At 24.6% G+C, this 24,971-nt stretch overlaps 3 protein-coding genes across 3 annotated transcripts; 2 read left to right on the forward strand and 1 right to left on the reverse strand.

The window, feature by feature from the left end:
• The first annotated feature begins 6,876 nt into the window (after positions 1-6,876).
• LOC122512425 lies at positions 6,877-10,606 on the forward strand. Its single transcript, XM_043628231.1, has 4 exons — positions 6,877-6,900; positions 7,166-8,729; positions 9,632-9,952; positions 10,164-10,606. Exons 2-3 carry the CDS (start codon positions 7,175-7,177, stop codon positions 9,949-9,951), a joined length of 1,875 nt encoding a protein of 624 aa, XP_043484166.1. The 5' UTR covers positions 6,877-6,900; positions 7,166-7,174; the 3' UTR covers position 9,952; positions 10,164-10,606.
• An 818-nt stretch (positions 10,607-11,424) lies between these two features.
• LOC122512426 (GRB2-associated-binding protein 2) lies at positions 11,425-19,994 on the forward strand. Its single transcript, XM_043628232.1, has 7 exons — positions 11,425-11,871; positions 12,388-12,516; positions 14,218-14,398; positions 14,520-14,801; positions 16,584-17,282; positions 17,372-17,520; positions 19,551-19,994. The coding sequence occupies exons 1-7, from the start codon at positions 11,791-11,793 to the stop codon at positions 19,794-19,796; spliced, it is 1,767 nt and encodes a 588-aa protein (XP_043484167.1). The 5' UTR covers positions 11,425-11,790; the 3' UTR covers positions 19,797-19,994.
• A 1,305-nt stretch (positions 19,995-21,299) lies between these two features.
• Positions 21,300-24,881, reverse strand: LOC122512429 (calcium and integrin-binding family member 3-like). The gene is made up of 4 exons (XM_043628236.1): positions 24,374-24,881; positions 24,139-24,259; positions 23,670-23,844; positions 21,300-22,002 (listed from the first exon to the last, which is right to left on the reverse strand). The coding sequence occupies exons 1-4, from the start codon at positions 24,457-24,459 to the stop codon at positions 21,785-21,787; spliced, it is 600 nt and encodes a 199-aa protein (XP_043484171.1). The 5' UTR covers positions 24,460-24,881; the 3' UTR covers positions 21,300-21,784.
• Positions 24,882-24,971: the final 90 nt, after the last annotated feature.

A 24,971-nucleotide genomic window follows, 5' to 3' on the forward strand; every position in this document is an offset into this window, starting at 1 on the left:
AACAAACTAAAAAAAAACAAGAAAGAAAATGATGATGTAGGAGAGAATGATTTTAAGTGTAAAGCGCGAGATTTACTTTTGAAAAGCAGTAAAATTCTCGCGAAATCAAGTTGTAAAAAAAAATATTTAGCTGATTAAAAGAGAGAGAGAAAAGAAAATGAAAATTTTAATCAGAAGTTCTACTAACGGACAAACGTGTAACTAACGTAATTTTAAAAGTTATTTGTAAAGAAGAAAAAAAAATGCGCTTTTCTTTGATATTGAAAATTTTTATTTATTTTTTTTTTGTTTTTGTTTTTGATTCGAAGAAAAGCGCCGCATTTTATTTTTTAGCGTTTTTTTTAGCGCTTTCGCATTATCAAATTTTCAACGTGTGGTCCGCTTGCGTTTTCTTTTTTTTTTATAGAAAAAAAATAAATTCTTAGGCAAACGCACGGTGAAGTACTTCAAAATACGCTGCGATTTTTTTTTTATTTTTTTTTTTTTGCTACTTATAAAATGCGAGGTGGATCGTATTTTTTTTGTCTTGAAATTTTTTTCCCTCCCGTTTTGTTTATTATTTTTTTCATTTTAAATGTTTAACTTTTTACAGATTTTTTTGTTTTTGATCGCCTCATCGAATTCATGCGAGACTAAAAAAATTTTTTTTCTTTTTTTTTGATAGATTTATTTTTCTTATAAATATATTTAAAAGAGAGAAAACTTAACAACTGTTTTTTTTATCGTTTAAAAAAGCGTTTCGCAACGCTGAAAGGAAACATTCTGAAAATAGGAATGTAAAATAAGATTTTAATAGTAAAAGTTAATTATAATGACAACCCAAAAGTATTTGGCTTAGTATGGCTGTGTTTAGGGCAGTGTTGTAAATTTGACAGTGATGGTGTACCTTTTTTTGTGGTAGTAAATTCTTTAAGAATGGACGTTTGAATGTTTTGCGTACCATAAGTTTTTATTAATGGAAAATGTGTTTTGAAAACATTTTTTTGTTTAAGAAGAAAAATAAAGAGAATTTAATTTTAAATACCTAGGTAAATTTAAAAAATTCTTTTTTTTTATTATAAATTTGTATATAAATTAACTAACACAGTTAATTTTGAGATGAAAGTATTTATTTTATTTTTCGTCGTTTATTTCTTTAATTTTCTGTTTAATTAAAATAAAATTTTATTTTGAAGAAAAAGATTGAGAAAGTTATCAAAAAAATTCGCTTAAAGAAAGGAAAAAAAAATTGTAAATTGAGAACAAATGGAAAAATCGATTTTAATAAAATTTTTAGTCTTTGTTGACATTTTCTTTTTTCTCTGGTACGCAATGCATTCGTTAGCAATTTATTACTATAAAAATAAAATGAGAGGCGAATGATACAACGCTGTATTTATATATCATGGAAATTGTTTTCTTTTTTAATGATTAATACATTGAACATAAAATAACGTCTGAAATAACGTTTATAGATTTATTATTATTATTATTATTATTATTATTATTATTATTATTATTATTATTATTATTATTATTATTATTGATTAATTAATTAATTGTTCGATAGGCGATACTATAGAGACAAAGCTATGGAATATAAATATTACTATACATTACTGAAATATCGAATATAGAATACTACTTTTTATTATAAAAAAAAATTCTTTCGTAAATCATGATTTAATTTACCCAATTGAAACGAAATGAGACAAAAGAGAAGTTTATCCCCCCCTCGTGTCCACCTCGCTCCTTATAAAAAAACCATCTTTCGAATCTCACCTCTTTTCCATTCCCATCCCATAAAAAAAATTTCTTCCCTTAATTTGTAAATAATATATTAACGTGTAATGCATCGGTCACGGCGATTGTACATTGAACATTTGTGCTTTTCTATTTATTATTATTACTATTATTATATATAATTATTATTATTATTATTCTTATTATTACTTTTTCTTTTAAATCCCTCAAAAATCTCGCAAAAACAAAAAACTTTATCGATAAGACTTTTCTTCTCAATAGGGACTTGTTTTTAAAAAAACATCACGAGTCGTTTGTGATTTAAGAATTTTTATAAACACCCAAAGGCGTCTCAGTAATTAAAAAAAAAAATGCCCTCTCGACACTATTTTTTTTACTGTAGAAAAAAAAATGGCTCGCCCTTAAATAAAAAGTGAACAAACGCGCTAGACTGATATCTCTTTTTTGTAAATGAGAATTTCTATGAGAGTTTAATTTATGAAAAAATACTATTTGCAATATTGTTTATAATTGAGAGTTTAATTTGTAAACCACGACATAATAGAAATGAAACAAGAGAAAAAAAAAAATGAAACAGTGAATTATAATAAATAGAAATAAATAATACAAATAATGAAAAATTAATCTATGTATATTTAAAGAAACTATATTTTCCGAACACTTTGATTTAAATACAATGTTTTTTAACTGTAGTATAATTTAAACTAAATATACGCATATAAAAATATTCTGTGTCAATTTTCTTTTTCGCAATAATTTCAATAATTTTCAATTTTCTTTTTTCGAAAAATAGTATTTTTTCACTGAAATTAAATTGAATTTATTAACGAATCGATTTAATGTTTATTAATAAATGTAGTTAAAATAGAAATGTTTATATTTATATAATTAAAAAATACAATCGAAGTCGTGTATTGTTTACTTTTTATCGATTCGCATTCCAAAAGGGAAATTTTTTATTTTCGGGGTATAGTTTTTTTTTTTTTTTTTTGGAATCGAGCATAAGTGTGCTGAGTGTGATAAAATTTCGATTAAACTATAAAGAAAAGAAATATATATAAATGGAGTCAATGGAATTGTTTTTCATTTAAAAAAAAATTTCTGTACGTCGATCAACAGTTGTGTGAGTGTTTTTTCCTATCTGTCTATCTCTCTCTTTCTCTTTTTGCAAAAAAAAAAGAAAACAAATAAAAAAGTGTCGGTGTTGTCACTCAATGGTTTACGTATGATGATGATGATGATGATGATGATGATGATGATGATGATGATGATAATGATGATGTTGATGATGAGAGATTCCAGAATCTTCACTTGGTGAAAAGACGAAAACAAAAAAAAAATATAATAATAATAATAAGTAGAAATTTAGGAAAAAAGTTTTTAAAAGAATTTTTTTTTCTTCTTTTTTTTATAAATAAATAAATAAATAAATATATATATATAATATATAAATATGATCGTTTGGGTATTGTATATTGGATCGATTGAGGACTGTGGAATTCCATAATTAAATGAGGAGAACAATTGCGAGAAGTTCTATTATAATTATCGACTGTTGATCTGCGGTCGATTATTGATAAAAAAAAAAAAAAATATGATTGCAATTCGAAGAAAATATACTCACTGCCTTGAATTTTCCTGGCTGTACACTAATCCAATGTGTTTAGCACGCATGAAAAAAAAAAAAAAAAGCGCGCGAGTGGGACTAAACTATTGGGGATGTATTTTGTTTTCTTGTTGTTTTTTAGTCGTAAGCCCTTAATCTTATTGCAAGCGTAGAATAGTAACGTAAACGAGACATAAAAGTTATACATATATGTGTATATATTTATACATACATACCTACCTACCTACAAACATAAATACGAATCTTACGAAATAAAGTTTACGTATCATCATTTCAAAAAAAAAAATATTGAAAGTTGTGCCTGCATGATGAACAACAACACTTTTACCAATATCACAAAAAAAATTATTTTTTATTTCTTTATAATTTTTCCATTCCTGCAGTGAGAAAAATTTTCTTTTTAGAAATTGAATTAACACTCGAATAATTCGAATTATTAATTTTAAGAAAATAAATGATTGTATTTTATAAATGATGACAAAAAGAAAATGAAAAGTGGTTTTTTTTCAAGTTCTATTGTAAAGAAAATTTTTCTCTTTGCTTTTTGTAGAATATTCGAATTTTTTCCCTTTTTTAATTACGATCAACCTCGAGATTGAAATTTTTAGTTTTATTTGCTGTTTGTGTTGCAATTCATTAACGATTTTCCTTTTTCATAAGGTGTGACTAACCATATTTTTTTTTTTAAATAAGTAACCATATATTTATGTTAATAGTTAATAATTAATAGTTTTTATAATTATAAATAAAATAATACATCTTCTATTTTATTAAACTGTGATTACAATAATGAGTTTAGTTTTATGTTATATAACTATGTTTCGTTACAAGAAAAAAATATGGTTTGTATTTTTTCTTTCTCATTTCGAATACTAAAAACCAAAAAAAAAAATTTTGAGGTTTATCGTTAATTATTAATTTAAATTTGATACTATTTTTTTTGTCGCAAAAATTATTTTACAGAAAAAATAGAAAGTTTCTTTCATTTTTAATTTCTTTTTCTTCAAAAGAAATTTTTTTTCTATATTTAAATATTTCTTTTCGAATTTTGAGAAATTATTTTCCATTTCAGAAGGCAGAGAGAAAAATAAATTTTTTGTACTGCCCCCAAAAAGGGTTTTGAAACATTTTTTTTATGGATTATAAATTATAATGAGAAAAATTAAGTTTGAGCATTTAAAGGAAAAAATATTGTGATGCAGGGCTTCTTTCATTTATGTTTTTTATTAAAGAAGAAGAAAAATATTAACAGTCTGCGCTCGCTTTAAGAAAGCGTAAAAATCGACATAGTTTCCGCTTAATTATTTATTATGTTTTATACCGAATAATTTTACAGTAATGCATATACATATATATACAAAATAGTTAAAAACATTTTTTAAATTGAAATATGTATTTTAGAAATTAGTGTAATTTTCTGTAGATAGTATTATTTATTTATAATGAATTATGTCTTTTCTGCAAAAAAAAAATTAAATATACATAGTCCATTCTTAATTTTTATGTTAAACATTATAAGGCGTTAATTAATTGATAATTGTAAAATTAATTTTGAAATAATTATTTAAGTATATATTTTATATATAGTCCCATATGGCACAATATATCTTGCAGTAAAATTATTCAAAATTATTATTATTATTATTATTATTATTATTATTATTAAACAATAAATTTACTGCAAATGTTTTTTTTTCTGCTATTTTGGGTATATATACTGGTATTTCTAGTATATATTCTAGTTTATATATTAGAATATAATCACTGAAAACAAAAAATATATTTTCAAATAATATAATTTTTGAGTTTTGATTTTTTGACAAAAAAACAGGTTTTTGTGTTTTTTAAAAATTTTTTTGTTATTTAAAAAGTTAAATTAAAATAAAAAATTACACGAGAAAAAAAGGATAAATTAAACAAATATTTTGAATATATAGTTGGAGATAAAATGAAGTTTAAGTTTAAGACTTAAAAGTAAAGAAGAATATTTGAGAAAAAAAAATCAAACAACTTTATATATAATAAAATAGGTATATTTGAAGAATAATTGTTTTATAAGGAGTAGGATAAATTTTACAACAGAATTTTTGCGAATTTAAGCTAAATGATTGTAAATTTGAAAATAAAAAAATATTCATTGCTGGTAAGTGGATACTCAATTTTTTTTCAGGAAAAGTATGAATATATTTTAGAATTTTTGTGTTTTTCTTTGTTTTTTATTTTATTTAACTAGCAAATATTTTACTATTTAACTAATTAAATTATGATTGTCTATTAATTTTATAAACTTTAATAAAACTTTTTGTAGAAATTCAATTATTTCGCAATTTAATTTTAAAGAAATTAAAAGAATTCAATTATTTTCATAAATAATAAAATTCTTCGCCGAATTTCAATTATTTTGAATGGAATTTTAATTTTTTTATAATTAAATTTTTTGAAATAATTTAATAACATTAAAAATTGTTGAATAAAATTTTATGCAATAATTAAATTATTTCAGATTCAAAACTAGAAAAGTCACAAATATAATAAAGTAATATAAAAATTTGTATAAAAATTATCGTTTAAAATGGAAAAAAAATTTACACATTTACGCAAATTTCTGAAAAATAAAATAATTTCTAATTTTTTTTTTTGCAAAAATATCACAAAACTTATTCTTTAAATTTGAATTAATAATTATTTGAACTAATTAGAATTTCGAACAGATTACCGAAATACAACGATTAGTATAGATTTTTGTTTTTTCTATTTTATAATTGTTTTTTTAATTTTTTGCCTTTGTGAGCAGAAATTATGTTTTTTTTTCTTTTTAGGAAGTTTTTTTTCAATTTTTAGAAATTTCTTTCCATGCGACATTGAGTATTCCAGTTGCTACGGAGAATTTTTCAGAGTATTTCACCTCCTTCAATTAGGTAAGTAACGAGAAATCGAAAATTATTTTCTCTACTTTTTCTCATTTACGAAATAAGAGAAATAATAATTTTCAAAAAAAAATTGCTGTTTGAGAGAAAATTTCTGATCTGCATTTCAACATCAAGAGAAGTTTGTGATTGTCTTCGCCATCAATTATTTTTTTCTCCTCTGGATTGTCAGCAGAATTATGTTCACTTCATCATCTTCTCACTGCGCACATTTAGAGAAAATTCATCATCATCATCATTATTTCGAATTTCCTCGATCAAAAACAAACAGGTAATGTAGTTTTGCTTTCTCGTAGAGAAACGATTGTTTTATAATTTTATTAATTTTTATTAACGATTTTCTACTTGTCCATAGAGTTGTTAACCATTTTCTTTTCTTTTTTTTTTTTTTTTTGATTAAATACGTCATCTATCGGGAAATAATATTTTCATCCATGTTTACATCAATTATAATTGATTCAAAACAATTATTTACGAGTGTTATCAGTATCTTATTATTATTTGCGACAATAGTTTCGAAAAGCAGTGCCTGTAGTCTACGATATAGTGAGTGTCGTTAGAAAATTTAATTTTTTTTTCAAACAGATCGCAAAAATTGTTAACGTAAAAAAGTTTGCATTAACACAGGTTTTTGTATATAAATGTATAAATTGTACATTTATCGGTATATTAATGTTATTGTGTTATACTTATTTTATTCTCTATTATTTATTATAAATATTCAAATTTGTCCTGTCAATTTTTCTCTTTGGTTCGCACCAAATTTTTAATTTATTCAATCACAAAAATTTAATTTCGTTGACAAAAAAATACCGAATGAAAATTAAAAGAAATGTTTCGATTCGTTTATGAATTATTTTATTTTTAGGGCGTAATTATGAATTCGAACGATCAGGAGAATTCGGAAGGAATTGAGAATTTGCCGCTAGTGCTGGACGAAGGGAGTCAATCGCCATTGGATAGAATCAACGACTCTGAGGACTCGAATCAGGAGCAAATTCAAGCTCATAATGTCCCATCAATCGATGGGAGATCAATTGATCCTGTACGACAGTATATGCTGCAGAAACATCTTGTTCTTCTAATCCACGCGCAAACATGTTTGGAAGACGAGAGCGAGAGGAATATTCCAGCGGAAAATTGTCGAGTTGCATTTTGTGACGTAATGCGAAATGTACTGAAGCACATGGACACTTGTTTGGAGGGAATAAATTGTACCTATGAACTTTGCAGTTCTTCTCAACTGCTTTTGTACCATTTGCAAAATTGTGGTCAACGATCATGTCCCCTTTGTGCGCCTTTCGTCGACATTGACGTCCTATTGACATCCGACACTGAAGATTCTCCCCGACAGTCGTCGTCAGATGCGGAAATTTCGGAGAATAGTCAGGAGAATGACGGAAGTCGAAGAGAGGAAAGAAGGAGGAGAAATAATTCTGTTTTTAATCAACAAGACGCTGCCTCGTCTTTGGAGCAAATTCTCCATTCACCGAATGGAATTGCAAGATGGGTGGAGAATACGAGGAAAATGGTGCAACTTAATTGGCAGTTGTTTATACTTTTACACGCCGACAAGTGTCGGGCTCATAGATCTCTCCTGTCGTGTCCAACGCCGAATTGTCAGGAATTAAGGGCAGCTTTGAATCATATGCCGAACTGTCATCTAGGTGTCAGTTGCACATTTTCGCATTGTTGGGCCTCGAGACAGATTATCAATCACTGGACGAATTGTCGATTGAATATTTGTCCTCTTTGTGTACCGATTAGACAACTCGAGGGAGTGAGGAATAGGAATTTTTTCTCGTCAATTGTCTCACGTAATCCGCCTTTACGTCCGTTGGTGACGACAAATCAAGCGAGTTCGTCGCAAAGAAATCCGAGAGGAGGAAATTTGACTGAAGAAAATAGAAACAATGCACCGGCAGTTGGAGGACAAGGACTACCGCTTTTGATAAGAGTGAATCATGGTGCATCGTGTTCGTTGAGTACGAGCGCAAGTGGTGCTATTCAATTGTGCTCCTCAGCAGAGCATCATTATCAACAATCGGGTTTAATGTTTACGAATGAAAATCCACCACCGAGACAGATGGATGTCAGTCCACCGGGTGTTAGAGTTGGAAGTCTGCCAGGTTACGGTCCCGATGACACCAGTCCACCAGGTGTGAGAATTGGAAGTCTTCCAGGTTACGGTCCGAATGATGTTAGTCCACCTGGGAGGAGAATTGGAAGCGACGACGGCCACAATCCGGAAGCTGGTGCTGATGGACAGGAGAATAACCAATCACTTCTTCGTGTTTGCAGTCACGATAATCTTTCAAAATCCTCATTAGAAAAAATTGACGATGATCACGTTACTCGAACTCTAAATTTTGATAGGACTCTAAATTCTCCCAACCAAATGGAAAATTCTTCAGAAGCACAGATGTTATCAGGTATTAACAATTATTTCATTTGGTTCCTATTATATTACAAAAATTTAATTTAGAATTATATATTATAATTATATATATATAATAAATAATTTAGAATTTAATTCGAATTCATACGATTTGATGCGACTCTAGAAATCAACGCTTTTAAGAAACGAAAAAGCAAAGAAGAATATTTTTCAAAATTATGATTCTAAAATTCCGAACGTTCAATTGAATAAAATTTAAATATTTATTTTTCCTTCAAATCAAGCTTTTATTACTCTAATTTTGTGACAGTATCAAAATAAAATTAATTATATTTTCTAAATATAAAATTTAAGTTTTTAATTTTCATGACAATCATTAATTTGTGAAAATATTTCTTTATCATTTAAACGTTCAAAACTTGGGAATAATTAAATTCATCTCTAATTAAAAGGCAAGTACTGAAAAATAATATAAATTTGAAGCTAAAATAAAAAAAATCAGCGCATTATTTTTTTGTTTTTCATTTTTAAATACGTAGGTATTAATTATTTTCAAAAAATTTTATAAAATCCTTCGAAAGAATTCAATTATTTTTCAATTTAATTTTAATAAAATGTTTCACGAGAATTGAATTATTTTCGTACATAAATATTCAAACTTTTTTCAAAAGAATTCAATTAATGTAACATTTTTTATTAAAATTTTTTAAAAGAATTTGATTATTTACAAAACTTTTGATAAAAATTTTTATGAGTTCATTTATTTTTAATGTAATTAAAATTAAATTAGTTGAAATTATTCAATGATTCTTAAAGTATTAATAAAAATTTTTTTGAAACAATTCATCAGGGAAAATGTGATTTCTCCTGCCGTTTCTTAATGCAGTAGAGAATTTAATAAATTTAAGAAAAGTTTAACTTTCTTCTCCTTTTCAGATGCGACAGTTAATAGGGACGCCATAAATGAACCTGAAATGCAAAGTCTCACCGGAACAATGTCAAGATTGTCTGTACCTGAATCTAAAAAAGAATTAATAGACAAAGAATCTCTTACTCCAAATAAAGCAGCAAATCTCAGCTCTGAGAAAACTACGATTAAGAATTCAGAAAATGAACTCGATTCAACGGAAATTTCGAAACAAAATTCTTCTTCCGATCGTGAACCAAAAGAAGAATTTGAACCAAAAAAAGCAGAAATGGTAGTAAACGGAAAGGATTGTGAGCGAACTGGAAAATCAGATTCTGATGAACTTTAAGGTTATTACGAATCCAAAAGACTTTAGATATAATTTAATTTAAATATTAATTTAATATTATTAATATTAATATAATATCATTAATATTAATTTAATAGCATTACAGTTGACTCTGAAATCAAGTTAAATTTATCGAGAGATGATTGTAATTGTTTTTAAACCAATTCAATATTTTAGAAAATTTTAATTTGTTCTCATTTTCTTTTTTTTAGATACAGAAGTTTTGGAGAAATTATTCAACAAATATTGAGAGCACCGTGAATATGTCAATTTAATTACATTATCACACAAAACAATGAAGAGAAATGATTCGCATTTGTAGAAAAAAAGTGTACGCAAGAAAATGACGAAAGGTAGATATTCTATTTTTATAACAAATTTTTCCAAGCTGATATATCACGATACTTAATGTAACAAAATAATAGGCAAATTTTTATATAATTATTATTTATCGACGGTCACTATTTTTTCCGTTTAATTTATAAATTTATTTTATATTTTTTAAACTACGATTTCGTGGCAATTTGATTTGGTATCATAATCAATCAGATAATGTACATAAATTTTAATTGTTATAGAAAAATTGAAAGTAGATGTAAAGAAGATATAGAAATTCTATTAAAAGATTTTTTTATTAAAAAACTTTTTTATCAAATTGTTTTTTATTATTTTTTTATTCTAAGAATATTTTCTTTTAATAATTCACAACTTTTGATAATTTTTTTGAATATATTTTGTTTCAATATTTAAAACTAAGTTTTGTACTGGTTTTGTAGCAATTACAAGGTTGCCACAGGTCAGAAAATATGATAAAAAATACACTACAAAAATTCTGCAATTTGATGTCTAAATTAAAATTCTTCTCAGAAAATTTAATTATTTTTAAAAATCCTAGTAAAATTTTTCGAAACAATTCAATTATTTTTAAAATCCTAGTAAAATTCTTTGCAAGAATTCAATTATTTTCATAAAAATAATAAAATTTTATTTGCAAAAATTAAATTACTTTTTATACAATTTTAGATTCAGAAAGGAATTTTAGTTAAAAATTCTAGAAAATAATTGAATTAAAATTATGATAAATAATTTTGGAGTAACATTTTTAATAAATTAATTATTATTTTCAAAATGTTTTGAAATTAAAAATTTTAAAATCTTAATTGCTAAGGAAAAATAATTGTAATTGAATATTTATTTAGAGTAATATTCAAAATTCTATCTGTAAATTACGGGAAAACAAAATCCATTTCTTGTGTCAACCTTGGAATTAAAATTATTGTAAATATTATAACTATTAAAATAATTGTATAAGTACTTTTAAAATTACCGCATTTAAAGTCGCATGCGCCATATTCTACACTCTTTGAGTTTTATGTTGAACCATAAATTTGTAGGTTGTCTCCTTTCATTGCAATACAATAGAAAGAGAGAGGACTCGTCTGACAATGAAGAATCTTGGTTTGGAATTGTGTCCAATCCAATTGTGTCTTTAACAAAATGGCGGTTACCAGTTGATTTTGTGTGCGTGGTCCACTGCTTAATGCAGTTCTGCTGCTGCAAAGTCCACTGCATCATTTTTTTAATCTCTATCAGAGAAAAATGGGCGGCATTAAACAACAATGGTAGTCATATCTAGATTAGAAGAATACATTGATAAGGATTGGACGTTTATTGTATTGTCTAGAGAGTAACAATTGCTCTTTAATGAATGGCGGTTTATGATGTAGTTTCTCTCTCGTCCTTGACAGTGCAGTGTCAGTGGTTACAATTGCCTCTATACTGTAATGTGCATTTATACATGACGTTAAGATTTAATTAATTAAAACAAGTGCCAACGAAATGGAGGTGCTTAAAACAACACAAGAGATCGTTCATGACGGATGGCTCATTAAGTCACCGCCTACGAAAATCTGGAGGGCGGTAAGTATTATAATCCATCCATCTTTATATAGGATTTTTTTTTCTCCCATTGTCATTTTATATCAACTTTATTGTTTATTGTTTTTAAATTTAACTTTTTGTGGTTTTGCACATATGAAAATTGATACGTTTCCTTTTAGTTAAAAAACGTTAAAAACACTTAAATTGCAATTGTTTGCTATTTTTAGCTGAGACTTATAAACTATAGTGGAATTTTTATACATTTTTATAACCTTAATTTTGTTATTCATTGTATACTTTCAATTCAGGGAAATACAAGAATATCGGGAAAATGTATAAAAATTTATTTTAATATTAATTAGAATTTATTTGAATTGATTTATGATTTAATTATTTTTTATTATTTTAATTATTCATAATCAGTGACACGAATTTAATTATACTTGGCTTGCTTTATTTCCTGTTGAGATAATTTTATGTTCTTTGTGTACTAATTTTTCTACTCTTTTTTTATCGCACTTAATTGTTTGTAAATTAGACACTATTTATTTTTAGCGCTGGAGAAAACGATGGTTTGCTTTACGTCATAGTGGTGAATTACCAGGGCAATATTTTTTGGAGTACTACACGGACAAAAGGTGTCGAAAACGAAAAGGACAAATAGATCTCGATCAGTGTGAACAAGTGAGTTATTTTATCAGGATTGCCAGAGGTCAGGGAAAAGTTAGGGATTTTTATTAAAAGTACTGGGAAAAAATTAAATTTTTAGAATTTTTAAGAAAATTCTGAATTCTTGTTTCTTTTTTGCTTGCCTTAAAAATTTTGAAATTACTCCGAATTCTAATACAAAACCTTCGATTTTTTCTATTTCTGACAATAATTTCTTTTTGAATAATTTCATTGTTGAACAACTATCATAAAATTAATACTTAATTTTCAAAAATAAATTAACTTCGAAACGGTTTCAATTTGAAACTTTATAAAATTACAATTTTTAATCATTTTGGAAATCATTTTGGCAAAATTTTAATAATTCAAACTCTTCTGAAATAAGTTAAATTTTTTAATCTATATATTTAATTAATTATTAAAAATAATGGATTAATAGAAGAATTTGAGTGAAAAACACACTACAAAAATTAAATTTTGGAAAAGTTACAAATGAATTGGAAAAATCCAAATATCTTCAAAAGTAATCAAATTCTCAGCAGAAATTCAATAATGTTCAAAAATTTAAAAAAATTCAACTTAAAATTTCAATTATCATTGAATAAATAATAAAATTCTTCTCTGAAATTCAATTATTTTCAAAAATTTTAATGAAATTCTTGGCAAAATTTCTATTATTTAAAAAAGAATTCAATTCTTTTCATCAATAATAAAATTCTTTCTAAGAATTCAATTATTTTTATAAATAATAAAATTCTTTGCAAGAATTCAATTATTTTTAAAAATATTAAAATTCTTTGCAAGAATTCAATTATTTTTAAAAATATCACTATTCTTTGCAAGAATTAAATTATTTTCAAAAATTTTAATAAAATTCTTCTCAGAAAATTCAGTTTTTTTAAAATCCTAATTAAATTCTTTGCAAGAATTCAATTATTTTTAAAAATATTAAAATTCTTTGCAAGAATTCAATTATTTTTAAAAATATTAATATTCTTTGCAAGTATTCAATTATTGTGAATGGAATTTTTATAAAATTTTCCAAAAGAATTCAATTATTTTCATAAATAATAGACCTCATTGCAGAATTTCAATTATTTTTAATACAATTTTAATTGAATTCCTCGAAAAATGTAATTATTCTTAAAAATTGTATTAAAATTCTTCCCAAAAATTCAATTATTTACATAAAATTATTTTATAATTTGTTTATTATTTAATTTATTATTTTGAAAACATTTTTAATTAATAAGAGTAGAGATGATTCTATCACTTAGTCGTATTTTAATAAATAGTGGAATTTAATTAAAGAATTTAATTATTTTTAAAAATTTTAATGAAATTCTTCGAAAGAATTCAATTATTTAAAAAAAATTTTAATAATATTCTAAGTAAATATTTAATTTTTTTCATATTTTTCAATAATTTAATTATTTTCATAAATAGGAGGAAACATTCAATTATTTAATAAATTATTTATTTAAATTAGTATGAATCAAAATATTCTTAAGGGTGAAAGTAAAAATTTTATCTGGAAATCAGGGAAAAGTCAGGGAAAAACAAAATTAAATTTTTGTCACAACCTTTTTTATACATTTTTTATATATCCTGAAATTTGTAGAATTTTCCCCATATATTTATTTATTATTTTTTTTTACTATTTGCTTAATTATTTGTTTTCTTTATCTAATTATTTCTTTTATTATTCGTTTAAAGGTTGACGCTGGTTTAAGATTTGAGAATCGTAAACAAAAGTATCAATTTATGTTCAATGTTAAAACGCCAAAAAGAACATATTACCTGGTGGCTGAGAATGAAGCTGAAATGAATAAGTGGGTGGACGCCGTTTGTCAAGTCTGTGGCTTGAAGGCCCAGGATGAAGAGCAACAGTGTCAGAGTAATATTCCGCATTTCATTTTTTGTTTTACTGAAAAATTCTTAAATTCAATTTTAATTATATTCAATTTAATTCGAAAATAATTCAATTATAATTTGCCTAATTTCTTTTTCAATTTTAGTGTTTCAATTTGAGGCACAAGAATCTCCGCCAATTTCTCCAACGAGTACTATTTCCGGACCATATATTCCCATCAGCGAATGTATTTCGGGACGACGTCTCAATGACACCAGCTCTCTGAGTTCAACTCTTGGCCAAAGCACTGAGCAATATGACGCGCCAAGAAGAATTCCTCCATCGCCTCCAAGATCGCCGACGACGACCGACGCCGAGAGTGTATTCACTGATGACGAATGGACCGCACCCGTTCCCAGTGTTAATTGGGAAACGTTTCCTTCTTGTGGTGAGAAAGATCTTTCAATATTAATAATAATAACAGGGATCACAGTCTGTCACCTTTTTTCCATTTTTTTTTTCTTGCACCTGTTTTAATTATTCTATAAACTTTCTATAATAATTTCATTCACAGATAGTTTTTAAAAAATTTTAAATAACAGAACTTTTGTTTTTGGAATTACAATTAAATACAATTTTTTTAGCTACTTCTAAAGAGTAAAAATTGTATTTTTAATCTCAAAAATTGAAAATTTTTAATTAAACTACTTTTTGAATGTTAAGATGATTTAATTTGGTAATAAATTTCAATAAATTTAAAATCTAAAGAGACAATTAAGATTTTAATTGATGAAAGATTCAAAACTTTCATCAATTAAAATCATAATTGTCTCTGAATTTAAACCGTCAACATTTTTAATCTTAAATTCTGTGATTTATCTAATATTTAATTAAACTCAAATTCACTTGATCTGAATTGAAAAAAAATTGGAATTATTCCAAACTTTAATTTTTGTATTTTTTTATACTAATTTAGATAAAAATGAAAAACGTAAAAACAAAATTCTTTAGAACCAAAAAGTGATAATCTAATTTCTTAATTTTATTTAACATTACAAAATATAAAAATTGTTACTTATAAATTATTACAGAAAAATTAATTTTTAATAGTTTTTAATAGCGAGAAATAAATTTAATGTTCTTTATTTTATAAGAGAAATTGTATTCTTTTACTTTACTTTTTTGTTTACAAAGTGTTATAAATTTTTATAACTTTTATGATTTTAAAAATGACATAATTTAATGATTGGCTAGAATTTTATTAAAATTTTTGATAATAATTGAATTCCTTCGATGAATTTTATTAATATTTTTAAAAATAATTGAATTATTTAAAGAAATTTTAATAAAATTGTATTGAAAATAATTGAATGCTTCCTAAGAATTTTATTAAAACTTTTGAAAATAATTTAATAAAAAATTAAAATTGTTTCGAGGAATTTAGTAAAAATTGTATTAAAATTAAATAATTGAATTGTTTCAAAGAATTTTATTTAATATATTTAATAATAATAAAATTCGTTCGATAAATTGAAAATTGTTTAATTCCTGCGAAGAATTTTGTTATTTATAAAAATAATTGAATTCATGCAAAAAATTGTAATATAATTTTTGAAAATAATTGAATTTCTGGAATGTATTTTTGCGAAGATTTTAATTTGAATTTTATTAAAAATAATTAAATTTCTGAGAAGAATTTGATTATTTATAAAGATAATTAAATTCTTGTTAAGAATGTTATAACGATTTTTAATAATAATTAAATTCCTACCAAAAATTTTATAAATTATGAAGATAATTGAATGTTTGAGAAGAATTTAATTTTTTCTTGTAAAGAATTGTATTTATAAAAATAATAGAATTCTTCCAAAAAATTGTAAAAAAAATTTTGGAAAATAATTGGATTTCTGGAATGAATTTTATTATTTGTTAAGATAATTAAATTCTTCGGACGAAATTAATAAAAGTTTTCGAAAATAATTGAATTTTTGAGAATAATTTAATAATTTTTATGAAAATAATTGATTTTCTGTGAAGAATTTAGTTATTTATGAAGATAATTGAATTTTTGATAAATTTTGAATAGTAATAAATCAAAACAGCTTTTATTTATATAATTTTATGGCTTCCAAAAATATTGAATTAATAATAAATAAAACGATAAATTAAGTACACAAAAATATAAAGACAGAAAAATAAATGATTATCGTTAATAAAAAAAATATTTCAGGAGATTTAAAACCACCGCCATGCTCGAGCGATGCAGAAATTGGTTCCTGGAGTGTAAGAAAAAGATTCGGTAAATTGAGAATCGTTGATTCTGCCGCTCCACCAGTTACAGAAGAGTTACCAGCTCCACCTCGACCACCGAAACCCCCGCACATGTTACCCGAGAATCCTGGACACAATTATTTGAATTTAGACGGTGCAACGGAAAGTTCAAAGCCCACGACACCCGCCACTCCAGCGCCATCGACGCCAGCCACGACAATTCTCAGCGATGATAATTTTGACCTTCCACGTTCACAAACCGGAATGGAAATCATCGGTGGCAGGAAACATGGCTACACAAATGCAACGCCATCGGCAATTGACGATCGTGTATTTCGTTACGATTTTCATGACGAAGAACCCTCGAGTCCAAGATCGGAGAGTTCAACAACAGCGACCTATTCAAATCTACCTAGTCCATTGTTAAAGGATAGTACCACTACAGTGCCTACTACCATGGCTCCACCTCCTCCCGTTGTTCATAGAGATTTGAAACCAGGTAGAAAAACAAGTGACTCAACTTCAATTATTAGCAATGAACCATCACCGGGACCCGCGGGATCGGCGCTGGATATCAATTCAAGTGAACATTCACCCGCTGAACCACCGAGTATCGACAGAAAACTCAAACCACCTTTAAATAGGCCACCAATTGAAAGTAATTATCAATATTTTTTTTCTAGACAACGACTACAATTTAATAAATTTTCAAATTTATTGTAACTAATCGAATTTTTTATTTTAAAGTTAACACTGGAGCTCTACAATTGGCTTCTCCTCCAGGAAGGGGAAGATTGAGAGCAGCTCCTAGTCCAACTCCAACTACGAACACTTATTCTAATCGCCATCATTCGACGTCTGATGAAGATAATAACGCACATGACGATAAAGAAGAGGTAATTATTTATTTTTTTAAATTCTATTCAGAGATTATAATGAAGTTCAGGTCTTGGACTCGCACTATTGCTACTTTTTATTTCTCTGAAATTAGTGTCGACACTCAGCGTCAAAAACTATTGTTTGAGATTTTTAAAAGTTCTTTTTAATATAAAACCTTCAAAAAAATTGTTTTATTCTTTTTAGTTTTGTGAAAAAAATATCTTTTGACACTTAGCGTCGACGCTAACTTTAGGGGTCTTACTTTTTGACACTTTTCCTACCTCGTACAACTATTTAGCTATTATTTTTAAAAATAAGTTATCAATCACACTTATTTCATTAAAAAATGACACTAATGCTAACACTTTTCTAATCAAGTTTGTATTTACTAACTCAATTCAATCAATTTATTTAGAAAGAAATTAATTCTAAGACAGAATTTTGACTTTTTTCTGATTCATATGAGAAAAATTCAAGGGAGGTTAATTATAAAAATTAATTTCTGAAAATGTTAATTACTTGTTTAAAAAATTTAATTAATGTCAATTATTTGATTAAAAAATGTCAATTATTTGATTAAAAAATCAATTACCTTTCGAAAATGTAAATTAAAGGTTTACAAAATTCAATTATTTTTAGAAAATGTCAATTACTTATACAATTTAATTATCTTTAGAAAATTCCAATTATCTTTCAAAAATAAAAGTGAAACGATTTAAAAATCTATTTCTAGAATTTTAAATAAAATTAGTTACTATGCAGAATTTCCTTCGATTATTTTCAAAAATTTTCTGAAAATTCTTTAAATTTCAATTAATTTATAACAGAATTTTAGAAAATTTTAGTTACCTTAAAAAATATTCAAACACTCTTTATGGAAACTCCATTTTTAGAAGAATCTAAATTACTCGTTTATATAGACTTAAAATAACTGAAATTATTTTCAAATCTTTCGAAAATTTAGTTTTAAATCATTTTTTTTAAACAATTAAATTTTCAAAATATATATTATTTAAAAAGTTTCTAAATAATTAAATTTTTAGTGTATTTTATTAAATATTTTGAAAATCTAATTTTTAAGAATTTTAATTCCAAATTTTGAAAATAATTAAATTCTCAAGAATTGAGTTCTTCGCTGAAATTCAATTATTTTCATTAAGAATAAAATTTCACAGATATTTAATTACATATTTGAAATACAATTTGCATACAATGTTTTGTATGTAATTAATTATTAAAAAAAATTGTATGAAATGTTCTGAAAGAAATCAATTATTTCATTTTCATAATATTTGTTTTTAAGAATTTATGTATTTTTAATAAAATTGTAATTATAAATTCCTCGATAGAATTTAATTGTTTTCAAAATTTGTAATTAAAATTTTTTCCATAAAAGTTCAATTATTTAAAAAAATTGTAGTCAATTGCATTCAATTATTTTCATTAATAAGAAAACTCTCTGCAGGATTTCAATTATTTTGAATACAATTTGAAATGAATTTTTCGAAAAATGCAATTATTCTTAGAAAATTTATTAGCATTCTTCGAAATAGTTCAATTATTTATAAAATTTTTGATAAAATTCTATATGAGAATTCAGTTATAAGAAGAAATTAATTATTCAATCAATTATTTATTTTTGTATGTATTTTTAAATAATTGAATTCTAGTTGACTTTTCTAACAAGAATTGATTTAAAAATGAATTAAAAGTGAAATAAAATATTGATTTCTACTTGAATTTTCTAACAAGAATTGATTTAAAAATAAAATCATTGAATTTCGAAAAGATTCTTATATTTTTTGTCTTTGAAAATTGTAATTGTTCTCAAACGGTAATAATACAAAAAATTAGTCTTTTCAAAAATTGTAATTAAATTTTTTTTAAGATAATAAATTTCCCTATAAAGTTTAAAAGGATTAAATTAATTTTTGAATAATTAATTTGAAGCATTGTTAAATTTAATTCAAATTAATTTTTCGTTAATAAAGTCTGATTTCATTAATATAATATAGATTATTATAATTTTCAAATTTTTTTGTTACAGATTTATTATTATCAGGATCACAATGCATTTATACCAGCGTCAAATCGTCGTTTGGTTGTACTGCAATATCTTGATTTAGACCTCGAGGCGAAGGAAAGTTTTTCATCATCAACATTGCCGACAATTCAATCACCGCCGAATAATACTGTTTATAAGACAGTTGATTTTCTTAAAACCGAAGCATTTAATCGAACTAGACAACGAGTTGAAGAGGAACGAAAACAATGCACAGACGATCTTTCCTAAAAGCTTCAATGAAAATTCCACAAATTTTATTTCCAATCATCATCATATCAGAAAAACAAATCTTATAACTTTACAGAGAAACAAAAGGTAATTAAATTAAGCACTTTTTTTATTCATCTACATATTATTATTATTATCAATATTAATATTATTATTATTTTTTATTATTATTATCATTAGACTGTCATTTTAACTGGCTTTACTTTTTAGTGCATTTTTACTTCATAGCACTTTTTCAAAGAAAAAAAAACATCTATTTTTTATATTTAACGTAAAAATAGAATTTTAATTCGTTTTAGATAGAAAAGTATAGATTTAGATGAGGAACAAATTTTCCTATTTTGTTACTATTCGCTTTTCTTCCTAAGAGAATATGATCTTTTAAACATTTGTTTATATAATGATAAATCAATTCTATAAGGAGAAAAAAATTTTTCTAAAAAAAAATGATAACCTTTTGCCAAAAAGGGAATTTTCTGAAACATTTAGAAAATAGGAAAAGTTACAAATTTGTTCGTCATTTATTTTTGATAACCAAAAGAGAAACAAGTTTTAACTCAAATATTTGTAAATATAAAAAAAATTCCTAGAAAAACTATTATTCATTTTCACTGAATAGTCAAGAAAATTTTTTAGAATCTGAACAAACGCACATAAGGCACAACGCTTTAAGAAAATATTTCTCTAGATCATTTTATCACTGGAATTTCAATTTCATAAAATAACAAAACAAATCTTAGAATTAAAATTTTTAGTACATATTTTTCATAATCATTTACAAAAAAAGAAAGAAAAGGAATGAAAAAAAGTTGTTATGAAGTAGCGTTGCCGAGGAATATTTGAGACAAATGAATAGCAATATAATAATGGACCAAAAATATAAATTTAATATTAAGTGACAAAAAAAAGAAAACTGGTCGAATTTGACTGTATAGAAAATGTTTAACTAATCAAGTAGTTATTTATGATTGCAAACCAAAATAATATTTACGAAATATATCGCGAGACAAAGGGATAATTTTCTTCTTTTTCCCTTTGTCTCTAAAAGCAACGAATTTTAAACCTAATTAATAATGAAAAACTTTTTATTTTTAATTAGTACTATGTACCTATATTTTAAATAATATATTTTTAACGCGATTCATGAAGGTACGCATTTATTTTTGAAGGTGTTAGCACGCCAATGAGAGCGCACTTGTTACAGGATTGTAAATCATGTGTACAGTATTAAAAAGTTTTTCAAAAAGAAAATGAAAAAAAAAAAGAAAATTTCTTAGGTTTTACGAATATTATAAGATCTTTTTATACTGCAAGGTACTCTTCTGTTTTTGAGATTAGATATCTTATATATAATATAAGTAGAAATTTTTATTTATCAATTAAACAATTTTCTTTTGACGAAATTTTTAATTGATAAAGGAAATTAATGCGTCGCAATTAAATTTGGTAAATACTGTAAATATGTATACATAAGTATGAGCTAAAGAAGAAGAAGGAGAAAAATGTGTTATATAATGCTCTCAGAGATTTTATTATATAAAGATCGCTTTATAAAGTCGATTTTTAAATGTACAACTTGTAAACGGTTTTTTTTATTTTTGCTTTTCTATTTTACAAATCGATTTTACATTTTTGCGTCATTTTTATTTTTCTTATATGAAATAAAAGAGATTTAGCGAAACAGATGAAACTTTCTCTTCTTTATCTATTGCTTTTTTTTAGTATCGAAAAATTTTATATTTATATAAAATAGCGTTAATTATATTTTTGATATTAAATATATTAATATCTATATTAATATTAAAAATAAATTATCTTAATATCTATATTAATATACTTAATACCGTTTACGAATGATAATTTAGTTCTGAAACAAATTTAGATTGTTTTATATTTAGAATTTTTTTCAGATTTCGAATAGTAAGTGCTACAAGTATTTTTTTTTTTTGGTTTTTAGTGAAATTAATTGAAGTGTTTTAGTTATTAGATTAGATTCTCAATTGAAATGTCGATAGAAAATCTGTGGATCTCGTCACGACATTTTCAAATTCCAAAAAGGATAAGGCACCATCACTGTCTATGTCACTTTCTTCTAAAACTTTTTCACAAATTGTTGCCACTTCCTCTGGACTTAGTCCACCTCGAACTAGTTGATTGCATGTTTTTTCCAAATCACTCAGTCCCAATAGTCCATCGCCGTCGAAATCTGTTTGTGATTGTAATTTATTATTTTGAGATTGAATTTAAGTAGAAGGAAATGTAATTTATATTTAATTTGAATTAGAAACTTTTAAAAATAATTCAATTCCTTCAAGGAATTTAAAATTGTACTGAAATTAATCGAATTCTTACTAAAGAATTTTATTACAATTTTGGAAAATAATTTAATTATTTCTTGAAGAAATTTTATTAAAGATTTTCAAAATAATTGAATGCCACCAAGAAATTTTATTGAAATTATATAGAAAATAATTGAATCACTCGGAAGAATTTTATTATTTATGGAAATAAAAGTTTTTGATAATAATTGAATTTTTGCAAAGAATTTTATTAAAATTTTTAAAAATAATTGAATTCTTGCAAAGAATTTTAATATTTTTGAAAATAATTGAATTTTTGTAAAACATTTTAATATTTTTGAAAATAATTGAATTCTTCCAAAGAATTTTAATATTTTTGAAAATAATTGAATTCTTCCAAAGAATTGATTTTCTGCGAAGTATTTTATTGAAATTTGTGAAAATAATTGAATTTTTACAAAGAATTTTAATATTTTTGAAAATAATTGAATTCATCGAAAGAATTTTATTGAAATTGTATTTAAAGTAACTGAATTACTCTGAAGAATTTTATTATTTATGAAGTTAATTAAATTCTTCAGAAGAAATTTATAAAAGTTTTAAAAATAATATAATTCTTGCAATGGATTTTGATTATTTCAGAAAATAATTAAATTTTTGTATTATTTCGAAAAATTTAATTAGTATTTTTTAAAATAATTGAATTTTCTAAGACGAATTTTATGAAAATTTTTGAAAATAATTGAATTCTTGCAAAGATTTTTATTAGAATTTTTAAAAATAATTGAATTTTAGCGGAGAATTTTATTGTTCATGAAAATAATTGAATTTTATTATTCATGTAAATAATTAAATTTTTGACAAGAACGTTATTAAAATTTTTAAAAATAATTTTTTTTGTTTCGAAGAAAATTAAAATTTATTCGATGTATTTAGTTAAAGTTGTAATAAAAATAATTGAATTTTCATAAAGGATTGTATCAAAACTTTTGTAAATAATTGAATTTTTTCGAAAAAATTTATTATAGTTTTGAGAAAAGAATTGAATTCTTGTGAAGAATTTTTATTTATTTAAAAAAATAATTGAATTGTTTAGAAGTATTTCATTAATTAAAATTTTATTGAAAATAATTTAATTCTTTTGAGAAAATTTATTAAAATTATTTTGATAATAATTGAATTCCTGCGAAGATTTGAATTATTTTTATGAAAGTAATTAATTTTTTGCGAAGAGTTTTATTATTTTTGAAAATATTTGAATTGTTTCGAAGAATTATATTAAAATTATATTTTTGAAAATAATTTAATTCTTTCGTGGAATTGAATTAAAATTTTATTTGAAAATAGTTTAATTCCTTCGTGGAATTGAATTAAAATTTTACTTGAAAATAATTGAATTCTTGATTAAAGATTTATTAAAAGTTTTAAAAATTAATAATAGTAGTTAATAATTTGAATTAGATTTGAATAAAATGTCCTCGTTTTGTAATTTGGAAGAAAATATTTCTAAATTCTAAAAAATCTTTTTGTTGTTTAGTAAATTAGGTAAAAATTGAAAAAACGGGAATTTTACCGTAAATTTTAAAGGCGTAATGAACTTTCAAATCGCGAGGTGCTTGATCGGAAAAGACCGACATCATCTCGAGGAAATCTTCGAAGCATATCCCCTCGTTTGATGAGTTGCCAGGCTCGTGGCCATGATGATGAGTAGTAAAGACTTCCAAAATACGGTCTCTGAAGGGATTTTCCTTAATGAGAATTTTATTTGTTATACGTAATGATGATTGTTTAGAAGTATTTCTCACAATTTTTTATTCAAGATATTGTTAGTTAATTATTTTTTCTTTTTCCCTCAAAAAATCTTTGTTCACAATAAATCTCATATAGTTTAAAAAGAATAGAAAGAAATCGGAATTATATTTTTTAAATTTAAAATTCTCTTTTTTAAGTCTGTGAGAAACCACTAGATTAGTGATGAGAATTTAATGGTCTTATTTCGTTAGACGATTTATTTTTAATTGTTTTATTTTAATAAAGCCAACCTTTAGTTCGGGTATTTTATCCAAAGTCGAGAAAGGAATTCGTAATGACGAAGCTTCCAAGGGAGTCAGTATTTCAGGAACCGTTGAAGAACCTCCGATATCTCGAAATCTTTGATAAATTCTGTAAATTCAATATTAAAAAAAGAACTTAGAAATTGATTCAATAAAAACAAAACTTTTTCTCAATCATTTAAATAAATTCATTTCATTCAAATCACGTAAATTTGAGATTTACCTCAAAATTTCTTTACGTGTGAAATACGTGGAATCTTGATAGTCTTCCAGTTGTTCTTCGGTGAATGTATAAACTTTGTTCCCCATTTTTCACTTTTGGCTTTGAAATGTCAAGTGTAATTAAGAGAAAATCAGTAATTTTCAATTTAACGTAATCTTTACGCCACAATGTTACTTCTCTCATCGACTATAATGATGAAGCACAGAATTTTTCTTTTGTTTGTTAATTTCGCGTATTAGTCACTTTAGTGAAGCTATTTATTTATTTTTTTGATGTTGTCACACCGAGAGGTAAAGTCACAATGTAGAGGATTGAAAAATCTTTTGCCCTTTTAATACCACACCCCAAACGTCTTGTCACGAATAGATTTTTTTTTATGGATATACAATACCATAGTGGTAAAAAAGTAGGTGCGGTTTAGCACGCCCATTTTTTTTTCAATATTCTATTAGGAAGTTCAAATTATTCGCTAATAAGCGATATCTAATCATAATAAATTCATCGGATTATTTAATTTCTGTATCATATTACACAATTTATCATTTTGAATTACTGTATTTTTTATGTTTATTTCAACGTACGTGTACGTTTCCATAAA

This window comes from Leptopilina heterotoma, unplaced genomic scaffold, assembly GCF_015476425.1.
Source record: "Leptopilina heterotoma isolate Lh14 unplaced genomic scaffold, ASM1547642v1 Lhet_99, whole genome shotgun sequence".
Classification (NCBI taxonomy): domain Eukaryota; kingdom Metazoa; phylum Arthropoda; class Insecta; order Hymenoptera; family Figitidae; genus Leptopilina; species Leptopilina heterotoma.